The sequence below is a fragment of the Rhinatrema bivittatum genome, chromosome 16, assembly GCF_901001135.1.
Source record: "Rhinatrema bivittatum chromosome 16, aRhiBiv1.1, whole genome shotgun sequence".
NCBI lineage: Eukaryota > Metazoa > Chordata > Amphibia > Gymnophiona > Rhinatrematidae > Rhinatrema > Rhinatrema bivittatum.
The window spans coordinates 20,677,670-20,690,134 of record NC_042630.1 but is presented as its reverse complement, the minus strand read 5'-3'; the positions used below and the strand labels follow the sequence as shown (position 1 = coordinate 20,690,134).

Genomic DNA, 12,465 nt, shown 5'->3' with positions numbered 1-12,465 from the left:
CCCTTTTTTGTACACAACGTAAGGGCAATTTTAAAAACCATTTCCAAGAGGCAAAACGGTGCTTTTCCAACTGAAATGAGCTTTAGAAAATTGCTCCCTTGTCATCCCCCCCCCCCCCCACCCTCCCCCCTCAGATGCGGATACGCGTGTGTATCTTTACCCACCCCGTTTTCGGGAGCAGGCTTGGGAAGGCCTTGCGCTTAATCGCTTTTTTTTTTTTTTCAAATCAGTTTTTAATGAGCCAAACATATAACACAGCATTTGCAATGAACATGACATAAAAATACTGTAACAGCAAACAGAATGAAACCTACTTGAAAGTTCACAAATTGTTCCCAGTGTCTGCCCCCCCCCCCCCCCCCCCCCATCCCAGTGATCTCCCTCTAAACCACCCATCCATCCCACAAATATAAAGCCTAACAACATCATTTCAAAGAAGCGAGACGTTATATTAAAAAAAAAACAAGAAAAAGGGCATTTCGAGAGTGTTTATCGTACCAAGTTAAATATGGCTCCCACATATTTAAGAAAGGCTGTAAAGAGTCTCCATGCATTGCAGTAAGGTTCCCCATAAGGGACATGTTCCAAACACATTTATTAAGTGACATAAGGTTGGGCAGCAGAACCTTTCTCCAAGAAGCTGCAGTTTCATATCAAGGGAAGGTCACTCAGAAACAAAGACAGTAACAAAACCTTGTACTTCTGAATTTTCAAAAACATGCACATTTTTTTTTCTAGCAGGCGTAATCACATGTGAGCAGTTTTCTCAATTGACAGCACGCTTATGCTTTCACGATGGGGGAAAAACTGGTGTAATGTCCACGGATAAAAAGCACCCGTGGACTTTACACAGATGCCGGCAGCTAGGAAATTACTCCCGCTGAGCGTATTTTAATTGATTATTGGGTACTTCCCCTGTTTTCTTTTCTGCTTCCAAACCCCATGTTCAAGCTGCAGGTTTAAAACCGTTTACCAGCCATGCATTGCGGTTTTGATTTTTCATTGATTTGTTGGGCAGACAATCACGAGAGTGCGTTTTATCACCCAAAAGCAGAATTTGGAAGAAGAAAAATGTTTTGGACACGTCTTTTCTTTGATGTTTGTTTCACAGAGGAATGCACAGGAGGCAGAAATCAGGAGAGGACTGGAGCTGTTTACGACAGCAATACTGAAGATAAGAGACATCATCCCAGATAGCTCGCTAAGAGACCCAATAGATGAATCCTACAGCAGAATCAGAAGTCTTATCCTCTTCCTGAACCGTTTAAATGCACAGGTAAGAGGCCCATGATAAAACATGGTAGCATGCAAAGAAACTAACTAGGATGGGAAAAGTATGCATTCCCAAACTCTTCCCGCTTGTATCCCCTTTTCCCATCTCACAGCCCATCACAGTCTATGTCTGCTCCTACTATTGGCTCCTACTATCAGCCCCTCCAGCCTCTCTTCCCCTCACAGTTCCTCTTCTCCTCTCCCAGCCACGCTTCATGTCCCAGATCCTTACTGCAATATTCTCTCTCCCAGCCAGCATCTCCTTTTCACCTCCCCCATCCTCCAGCAGCTCTCTCAGCCCCTCCGTATGCAGGCCTCCCTATCTCCACGTCATCTGAGAGCAGACCAAATCCTGTGTGTCCTGCACTGCTGTTGCCCTTTGATCCTCCTGCAGATCATTGATCAGACATTCCACAATCAGCCAAATAGGTTGCAGGGGGATGTGGGAGTCCCAAGTGCTTCTCTCTTGCCCTCCCCTGCAGCCCTGCAGTACAGAGCTCTTAGTCCCCAATCAGCAGGAGTCAAACACCCTCAGCACCCATGGACCCTAGTGGAAATGGTAGAGGCCAAGAAGAAATGTGGGGAAATACCACTGTACTGAGTGAGTGGTGAATGCCTGGAATTGTCCACCAAAAGAGGTGCTAGTAACAAAACTATGACAGATTTCAAGTATACGTGGGAAAGCTCTAGAGAGTGGTGGTATAGGTGAAGTAGGGAAAAGATCAAGTAGGATCTGCAGTGACATGGTAAGGACAGCTGGTCAGACCATATAGGTCCCTGTCAGTAAATGCATCACTCCCATTCTGCTGAAATTTCACTTGCTCCCAGTACCTTACAAGGTCAAATTTAAAATCTTATGCCTAACCTTCAGAGATTTAAAGGAAAGTGGTCCCATATTCTCTATACACCTACCAGACTACCAAGATCATCCCAAGGAGTGTTCAAAGTTACTCCTTCATCAAATGGAAATAAAGTGCTCTGACACCTGACATGGGGCCTTCTCAGTAACAGCCCCCTCCCTACGGAACTCCTTACCAAAAATGTTTTGGCAAAATGAGAACTACCTCCTGTTCAAGAAGCAAGTGAAAATGTGGCTTTTTAGCTAGTCATTCCCTGGAAAGAACAACTGATTGCAACCTACACACATCCTTTCTTAAAACTTATCACATAATACTTAATCCACATGCAGATACCATCTATTTTACTCCATACCCTGTAAATTGAGTCTATTTACATCAGTGGCTATCTGTATCTATGCTTATATTAATGCCTAACCTATACTGACTCAATCTATATCTTTGTCGAATCGACATCTATGTGTTACTTATCCAGCATACCATGTACATTATCTATATCAAATGCGGCTACTTCTATACTTGCTGCACTAGTCTCATCTGTCTGTCAGTGGCTAAGGCCTAATATACTATTTATATGCATCAACATCTTTAAACTTGTATGTAATGTCATCCTGTAAAATCTGTCAATTCAACTATACTGATGTGTACCATCTACCGGTACCTAGCTCGCCCACCTCATGCTTAATACTTTCAAAACAGCGGTCAACAAATCATAAGTAATAAAATAAATAAATAAACAAATGGATCTTGTTACAATGACAAATTGTGGACTGTCATTGAGTAGCACTGAAAGTAGCACTTGAAAAGGCAGCTATCTGATTTTTCAGCCATGAAACATAACTACCGGTACTTGTATTGGGCCTCTGCAAGCAGAAGTACCAGTGAGATCGCTGATGTGCACATGAAGCTCAAACAGGCACAAAGAGGAAAGCATAGAAAGTTCATTCAGAAAGCCGGATCTGTCTGCTGGTTGTTGCAGTACTGGCCAACACTTGCGTCCTGACATACCATCAAGTGGCCGGCCCGGTGGCTCAATGGAAGAGCTGCTCCCTGCCATGCGAAGAGACCTGGATTCAGTTCCCAGGTCAGGTCTTCTGCTCCCTGGACCAGCCAGGGCTTGGGATACTCCACGGCTTCATCCCTAGCCCCAGGTGGGAGGAGGGGAGAGAGTCCCAGTCACTGTAAAATGGTGAGACCTAGTGGCTGTGCTTAGGGTCCATAATTGCAGGGTTCTGGAAGGAGCTCTGGTGCATGCAGCTTAGATCAGTTGCTGCAATGACTGGGCTAAGTGAATTGGGGGAAAGCTCATGGTGTTGTAGCCTATTAGAGGCCATTTCCAACTGAGGCGGAATCCAGAAGGAAACTTCTTGTAATAGTATTATCTCATTGTAATTCTATTGTAGCTGCTTGACTTGGCAGATTTTAAAGTGCACATTTGAAAAGGCAAAAGTGACATACTTGCTATCTTCTAACAAAAGCAGCACTTACTGATGTTTACCAATAAGTCTGTAGAAATGTCATATGTTTAGAAAAATTATCACCAATAAAATGTCATATGGGAAACAATAACAGGCCCCTCTTTCCTTTGTGTGTTTGTGTTGGAGTGGTGGTGACTACTACTTATTGTGCCAACAGCGTAACAGATGACTCCATGTTATCAGGGACAGCTTGATCTAATCCTGGATTTTCCCATTAACTTTAGTTACGTTGTTTTGTACAGACTTCAACTGCAAGTCTACAGATTCAGTGAGCCTTATAAACCTGAAGTGTCTGGTCAGCTCTACTGTTTATTCACTTTCATTCCCTTGAAAGTCTCTCCTTCAGCCATCACCTTTCCCTTCTCTCCCTCTCTACAGCTTTCACGTGTTGCTAGGGTGAACAAATATTTAAACAGTTTACGTTAAATATGTTATTCTTCAAATACAAAAGCAGCTCCCTCTGCAAGTCCCCTGTGAACAGCCATGCTGGCAGGGAACATAGCAAATGGCTATTAACATCCACCTGGCACTTGAGACATCACTGCCAAGAGTGGCCACTCATATAGGAGTCTGTAAGTTGTGAGGATCTTTCCAATCCGGCAACTCCTAAAACTGCAGAGGAAATTGGGCGGGAAAAAGCAAAGGGTGAAGGCTTCCTGATTTTGAACACAGTCTGCCATTTTCTTTCTAGCAGGGGGAGACAACAACGATTTTGGACTCTGCACAGGCCACAACGCATGTCCGAACGATGAAGGAATTTTTTCTCTACTACTATAATTTTCTGCGAGGGAAAGTCATACGATTTGTCAGTAAGGTGTGCCAAGATCAAGAGAGGTGATGCAGAGTATGGAAAAATAACAAAAACATACATTGAAGACTGAACTCACGGCTACCACCACTGTTTCACTCCAGACAAGACGGAAAGGAACACAGATAAGGGAGCTAGAATTACGCTGTCATGCCTTATGTTCTCTTTCGCCTGGTCCAGTTCCTTTTTTCATCTTCTAAACTTGCTGAAGGCGAAGAATTTTTTTATGAGTGCACTGTAAAAAAAAAAAAAAAAAGGCTGAAATGCTCACAAAAAGTGACACCTGGTTTCAGGACTGGAGCAACTCTATATAAATATTTGCTTACTTTAACATTACACTTGTGGAGAATGTAAAAAAAAAATAGGTCAAAAACTCTTAAGAAATTATTTGCTGCAAATAACTTTCCAGAGTCTATATTTTATATTAAGTTAAAGCTGTACAGTATTCTATGTATTTATCAAACTAAGAAATGCATTCATTGGAAATGAATGGAGCCCTCTACTTGGGCTATTTTATATACAGTATATGTGTGTCTATGTTGTTTGAAATTCACCAGTTCACGTGTGTGAAACAATAAACACATGGGGAAAAAAAAAAAGAAATGGGTTAGCAAAGGTCACTTTAAGCTACGCTCTACAGATGATGGCCTTATTTCAATCTACTTTTGGAGCCAGTGTATTAACAGTTATCACAAGTCCTGCAGTAGCACAGCAGATCAGCTGCCAGGGACACTTGCATTGAGTCTTCTCTCCTCCTAGTGACCAGAGGACCAAACTGCAGCTACGCAAATGGGAAGCATGTCACTCAACCAGGACCTTTGCCTGGGTTTTACCAGAGAACGTGGTGGCACTGTTTCATTTTGTTCAAATGGTTATTGGTTCTAATACACAGCAGGTCATAAGTATTAAGATGTTTCTCTCATCTTTTGTACCCATTTTGAAAATAGTTTGGTGCACCTGGCCTCCGTCTAAGACAGAAATATACTGTATTCCCTGCTGTGCGTCAAAATATACCGCACAATTTTATGGTTTGTACATTGTTTTTGGGTCATTGCGGCGGTCTGTTTTGCCGCACAGCAGGGAATTTTTTTGAGAGTGTTACTCATCACATTCCTGGTGTGGAAATCATTTGATTACAGAAATATACTGTATATTTTTTGGGAACTTGTTAAATAGTTGGCAGGGCTGCTTCTTATTTACTACGGCAAGGTGACCTCTCCTGCATCCATCAAAATCTGTCACTTGGACCTTGTAAAATTTCATGCAACTCAGGCAGTTGGCCAAAATGTAATTTCAACTAAAGAATGTCTTATTTCCTTCCCTAAAGAAAAACCTGAATGCTGACCCCTTAAATAAACAGACTTTTACCAAAATCAGCAGAAAATGAAACTAGGCATGTTAAATATTAACTGCTTACGCAATTAAAAAAGTAAGTAAAGTCTCTCCATTTAGTGGATTAAACATTAATGTTTTCACCAGGAGCTGGTATGCATTGCCAAACTCTTCCCGCTTGTATCCCCTCAATGAAATTAGCCCACTGCTGACTTCCCCTTTCCTGGTGTGTTGCGGGGGGGGGGGGGGGGGGGGGGGGGAAGCAAGGAGGGAAACACAGGGAGCATGTCAGCATATGCCACGCCCCTTGCAGGTAACACGTCATGTAAATATTTAATTTTCAAACTGCCCCCACTGATTATTTAAAAAAAGCCAGCTTCTGTGCCAGTACTCAGACAGAACGTACGTGCATGGTTTTCCCTTTTAAAGCTGCACCCGAACGTTTCTGCAAAGATTTACACCTGCGTTTTCCATGGGAAAAGAATGTGTGTAGACTTGAAAAAAAAATGCAACCAATGCATGTTCTAAACGCACACTTGAGAATCCCTCCTCACTATGGGGGTACAAATATTTCTATGAATCGTAGAAGGTACTTTTTCACTTGGCGCACAGTCAAGCTGTGGAATGTGTTGCCAGCTGCTGTGGTCAAGGCGATTAGCGCAGCAAGGTTTAAAAAAAAGGTTTGGACGAATTCCTGGAGGAAAAGTCCAAAGCACATTCTGGGCGTGAGTAACAGGAATTAAATCTAGTTTATGGGGATTTACTGGGTATTTACTACCCGGACTGGCCACTGTCTGAGTCAAGATGCTGGGCTCGATGTACCTTGAACCTACCCGGCATGGCAATTCTTCTGTTCTTATGCACATTGTGGAAAAATGTGCATGCATAGAGGGAGGGCAAATTACAGACAGCCTTTTTCCTCGGTAAATTATTGTTTGAAAATGGCTTTTGGAAATTGTCCTCTAGCCATTTAAATTTCAGTAGTTTAGATCAGTGGTCCCCAACCCTGTCCTGGGGGCCCACCAGCCAGTCGGGTTTTCAGGGTATCCACAATGAATATGCATGAGAGAAAATGTGCATGCACTGCCTCTATAACATGCAAATTTTCTCTCATGCATATTCATTGTGGATATCCTGAATACCTGACTGGCTGGTGGGCCCCCAGGACAGGGTTGGGGACCACTGGTTTAGATGGTTACAGGGGCAATATTCAGGCACTAGCCAGTTAATTGGATAAACTTATCTGGCTAACTTTGGTGGATATTCAGCGGCGCAGCTGAATATACCCAACTACTGTAAGGATATCCAACTAACTATAGGATCTCTCGATGACACAAGCAGAGCTAACTGGATAATTTATCTGGCTAACTTAACTCTGCCCAAAAATCAAGGTGTCCAGAACAATAATGTAATTCATATATGCCAGTATATGAATTACATTACAGCATTCGGACCGCCAGTAATTCCTTGGCGGTCCGAATGCGGACCGCCAAGGAATTACTTGACTGAAAACGCCGTCTTACTTGCCGCGTGGGATTAATATTGCACATCTACTTTGGAGGATTTAGACACCGACCCCTGAAGCAGGACCCATTGGGTCCGAAACGTGATCACGTCGGGACTATATTTCTACCGCTAAAGCTAAGTACAGCTATTATTTTTGGTGACTAGATTTTACTGCTTAACCTAAGTGATCAAAGCCCGGTGTGGCTTCTTTATTCCCCAAGGCAATATTTTTCGTAAAATGAAAAAAACTATAAAACATCTAACTAGATAAACGAAGCTTGACCGACGTGCCGCAAATGCGCAGTAGAGAGCAGCTCTACTGCGCATGTGCGGGCGAGCACGTCAGTCTTAGGCAGCGTCAAAAAAAACAAACCAACATGGCGGCGGTAGCGGCAGCGGGCGGCGGCGGCGGTAGCGGGCGGCGGCGGCGGTAGCGGGCGGCGGTAGCAGCGGCGGCGGCGGCGGTAGCGGCAGCGGGCGGTAGTGGCAGCGGGCGCGGCGGTAGCGGGCGGCGGCAGTAGCGGCAGCGGGCGGTAGCGGGCGGTGGCGGTAGCGGGCGGCGGCAGCGGCCAGTAGCGAGGGAGGGAGGCGAGAGAGAGAGGGAGGGACGGACTGAGAGGGAGGGACGGAGGAAGTGGGAGGGACGGAGAGAGAGAGTGAGAGGGAGGGACGGAGTGAGAGGGAGGGACGGAGTGGGAGGGAGGGACTGAGTGAGGGACTGGGAGGGAGGGACTGAGTGAGGGGGAGGGACTGGGAGGGAGGGACTGAGTGAGGGGGAGGGACTGAGTGAGAATAAGGGAGAGGTGAGAGTCAGGGATGTGAGTAAGTGGAAGGGGGAGAGGGAGAATGAGGGAGAGGTAAGAGACAGGGCCGCAGCGGCGAAGACGGGCGGCAGCAGTGAGGGAGGAGAGAGAGAGAGGGAGGGACTGAGTGAGAGGGGAGGAGAGAGTGGGAGTGTGAGAGGGGGAGGGAGGGAGTGGGACTGAGTGGGGGGGACTGGGACTGAGTGAGAGGGGAGGAGAGAGTGGGAGTGTGAGAGGGGGAGGGAGGGAGTGGGACTGAGTGGGGGGGACTGGGACTGAGTTGGGGGGGAGTGGGACTGAGAGGGAGGGAGGGAGTGGGACTGAGAGAGAGGGAGGGAGGGAGAGGGATAGAGGAGGGAGGGAGTGAGTGAGACTGAGTGGGAGGGAGGGACTGAGTGGGAGGAGAGGGAGGGTGGGGAGGAGTGGGTGAGTGTGAGGGAGGGAGGTAGGGGTGGGGGTGGTGAAGAGTGAGGGGAGAGAGAATGAGGGGGAGGTGAGAGACAGAGGGACGTAGCCCGTTTTAACGGGCTTAACGACTTGTATTAAATAAATTAATGTGACTTTGCCGAATGTGGGTCTGACTGATTAGCAGATCCAGACGGCAGCTGTCCAACATATATAAATTTCTTCAATAGATGTGGCGTATATGAATTACATTATTGTTCTGGACACCTTGATTTTTGGTCTGTATTGCTACTTTTGGTTTCCAGTTTATTGGGCTGTTTGTGTTGTAACTTAACTCTGCCCCAGAATGTCCCCCACTGCCCCTACATTATCTGGCTAATGAGCTATCCAGCTAAAATAAGTACTCAGAATATTCAAAAGTCGCCCCTACATTATCGGGCTAAATTATAGCCAGATAAAATTCAGCAGAATGTGCCCCAAATATTCAAAGGTTCTGGCTAGTTAGTATGTATTTTATTATTAGTAGGAACTTTTCAGTTATAGCAAATATGATAGAGCGTTCTTATTGTAAAAGTACAGCGAGAGAGATAAAAGTACTACTGAAATCGTTCCTATATTACACATTATGTATGAGGTGAATCACAAATGTACATATTATCTACTCATTCTGAGTTACCATACATGGTTACAAGCTAGCATGTTAGCCCCACCCATATTCACTATAGTCATCTCAGGATTACCTGGTCTATGCTGGAGCCATCTAGTGAATATAAGCCACAGAAGAAAACAGCTGTTCCAGTAGTTTTCCATAACCTTTTGTCTACATCTAGTTTATGACTTACACAATGGCATTATTCTAAGTGTAAAGCAAAAAATGGTGAAGACCAAACCATCCAAGTCCAAAAAGGAATGGTAAAAACGCACCTTGTCCAGTAGAAAATATAGGCAGTCTTATTAGTTATGAGTAAGCAAATAGTGTTTCTGATACATAATTTCTTATGGTCCAGGTTGATGGCTCACAACTAATAAAACAACTGTCTCTATTTTCTAGTGGACAAGTTGAGTTGTTACCATTCCTTTTGGACTTTTCTTCATTTTTCTAATTGTTACGTATGTACATCTGGGTAGATATACCCTCTGCTTGACCCTAGGCTGATCTCATGGCCCTCCCAAATTTCTGGTTAGGTTATATTTCTGAACAATCCCATCACAGAGTATTCGTCATCAGATGACGCCACAGATACAAAGTTATCTCTGTTAAAGTCATGGGCTACCTCTTACCATTTATTAGGAATAGTCAAAGGTACCTGCTTCCTTGACTGCAGCACATTTACTGGCCGATTTGTTCATTAGCAGAACCTGCTAGGGTATTTGGATAGCTGTCCAGAAGGCAGCAAGTGGTTATGATGTAGAGTTTTCATAACTCCGCTCACTTGAAGCACTAGCAAGAAATAAGTGAGATAGGACTCGGGGGAAGAGTGGTTCACAATCTTGTGTTTAGTGGGTATTCATAAAGCTTGCATTTTTATTTGGTTGTCAGTATCACTTCTTGTTACTTTTGTTCTATTTCCCAGCAGCTTGGGCAGCAGTTTGATATTCACTGGTCAACTGTTCCTGCCCGTTCTGGCTATATTTCAGATATTTCTCTGCATAGCTGCCATCAGGAATTACTCCCAAGAACTCATCGACTGGTGATCTGGCTTTGTGTCCAAACAAGAAAATTGGGAGAAAACCATTTGGTGTTTATTTCAGTTGGTTTCATTTAACAGAAACAAAAAAACCCACCAAAATGTAAAGGAAAAAAACCAAAAGGAAAGGAATGGTCATCCTTTTGCCAAAATTCCCCCAGCACTGTGCACATTTAAAATGTGAAAACTCTACAACCCCCCCCCCCCCCCCCCAAAGTCCTTCTCCTATTCCCTCTCTCCCCAGACTCTTCTTAACCTCATCTGTAGCACCTCTGAATTAAAAATGAGGCAGGAGCAATGCCTAATCACTCCTGCCCCACCAGGACCCATTTTCAAAATGATGCAGGTTGGCCCTGAAGAAGACACCATTTTGTTATAGGGCTGTATGGTTGTATAATAAAATAGTGCCAGCTCAGGCTGAGCCAGAGACATTTGAAAACAAGACCCAGTGGGGCAGAAGCAACTAGGGATTGCTCCTCCATGTCAAAGTGATGTGGCAGGTGCATCTCCTATGCAGACCAAAGACCCTGGATACAGAGGCCTTGGCTGTGTGCTCCTGAACCCAGAAGCGACACGTCTGTCATTGGAATGATCTGGTATTGAGATATATGGAAAGGTAGGCCAGTCATGAGATTATCCTTGCAAAGCCACTATAAAGATCTTTTGAGCTCCCTAAAGGTAATCCACTTTGAAGTGCAGAAAAGTAGAATGTAAATCAAAAAATACCTCAGTACCTGAATGTAATCATCTGAAATGCCGGAAAAAGCGGAATATAAAAAATAAATTGCAAGAGTTGTGCTATTCACTGCAGAGTTTCCAGTGCTAAGGAATGTGATTTGCTATTGATAAGGCAATTATCTAAATATGGAAAAAAAGATGAAGCCCGCATTTTCTGGAGGTGTACAGCAGCTACTGCCAGACATAGTGATGGCATTATTCAAAAAGCCATTTTACTCAGAAGTAACAGTAAATAATAAAAGGCTTTTCTGCTCAAGCAACACCCTCAGAATGGAAGCACATGACCCTTCCTTGCTCGTTCCTTCAGGAAATACTTCTTCCAATATGCATGTAAAAAAGAATTGCCCTTTTTGTGCAGATGCTTCAAACCTTCAAGTAATTGCTGGAGGGCTGCAGCTTGGAGCAGGGGGCTCAAATAGTGTCCACTGTCCCTTTTACTTTGATTCCAAAAAAAGTTTTTCCCTTTTCCAGGGGACATTTCGCAGTCTTTCATGTATGTCTTCTCTTAGGCCTGGAGGCCATTATATGAGCTCCTACAGAAAGCGCGGATCCTCTGGCTACCATTATAAGCAGATCTACAAGATGCTTACCACTTTCATCACCAGCAGATATTACACGGAGGAAATTCTGGTCCTCTGCAGGGGAGAATCCAAAAATATATGAAGCTTCTGATTAGTAGAGTGCATATATTACACCTGTAAAGAGTTGATATGCAGATATTGAGCATGATGCTTTGAGAAAATCTTCCTGCCAAACATGTCTAAAGTTTGACGATCTTTTCCTGGCAAAACTGATGCATGGGATCTTGATTTCTGAGAATTCTTTTGAGCAGACTCTACCACAGCTGAATGAGTTTTGTCAAACCTAGAAGCTGATTGAACTCTATATTTACTTGCTAAAGAAATGGTTAGTGGTGTTTCCCTTCAGGGCTTTTCTTGTAATAGCTAGGGCATCGTTCACATCTTGACACTATTGATGACATCTCCCCACATGTAGGACTGATTTTCCTAAAAGCTAGTCAAGAAATTTATTATTAGACCAATAAAAAGATATCATCTTATATCCTTTTTTTTGTTTGTATGCCTTTATTTCCTCCTAAGCTTTGCAAAAAAATGTTCTGTGTGGGCGCCATTGGATGACGTCACCCGTTGAAGTGGCTCATTGATCCTACTTGTTCACAGAGAAATGTGACATACACAGAAGCTGATATTTGTAACAGCTGTTTGCTTCACATTTCTAGCTCAATATGTAGTCCCTGACCCCACAGCTCCTATGCCACCTCTGCCGAAACACCACCAACTTCCTGAGCAAACTGCCCACTGTCAATCCACAGGACCAATAGTCTGTCTCTTCTTTCTTTTTCACCTCACTCAGCAATGTACCTTTCACAAAAATTGTCAACTTTTTCCTGAAATGCAGAGGTGATTGTTGAACTTTGCACAGCTTCCAAGAAACAGGACAGTATTATGACAGACATGTAGCTTCATTCAAAACCCTGGGGACGTGTGTGCTGAGAGTTGGGTTTTTTGTTTTTTTTTTAAGTTAATGAAAACTAAAAAAATTGGCTAACAGAGAGCA

At 43.9% G+C, this 12,465-nt stretch overlaps 1 protein-coding gene across 7 annotated transcripts in view; it reads left to right on the top strand.

The window, feature by feature from the left end:
* The window catches only part of EPO (erythropoietin), a 64,512-nt gene extending 59,821 nt beyond the window's left edge, over positions 1-4,691 (top strand). For 6 of the 7 annotated variants that reach the window (XM_029581394.1, XM_029581397.1, XM_029581398.1 and 3 more), the window contains 2 exons: positions 1,112-1,276; positions 4,299-4,691. In XM_029581394.1, the coding sequence (XP_029437254.1) occupies positions 1,112-1,276; positions 4,299-4,445 (312 nt within the window). In that variant the 3' untranslated portion in view covers positions 4,446-4,691. Of the gene's footprint in view, positions 1-1,111; positions 1,277-2,956; positions 4,232-4,298 lie in introns of those variants that run through there. The other variant, XM_029581399.1, reaches the window with a different exon arrangement.
* The last annotated feature ends 7,774 nt before the right edge of the window (positions 4,692-12,465 follow it).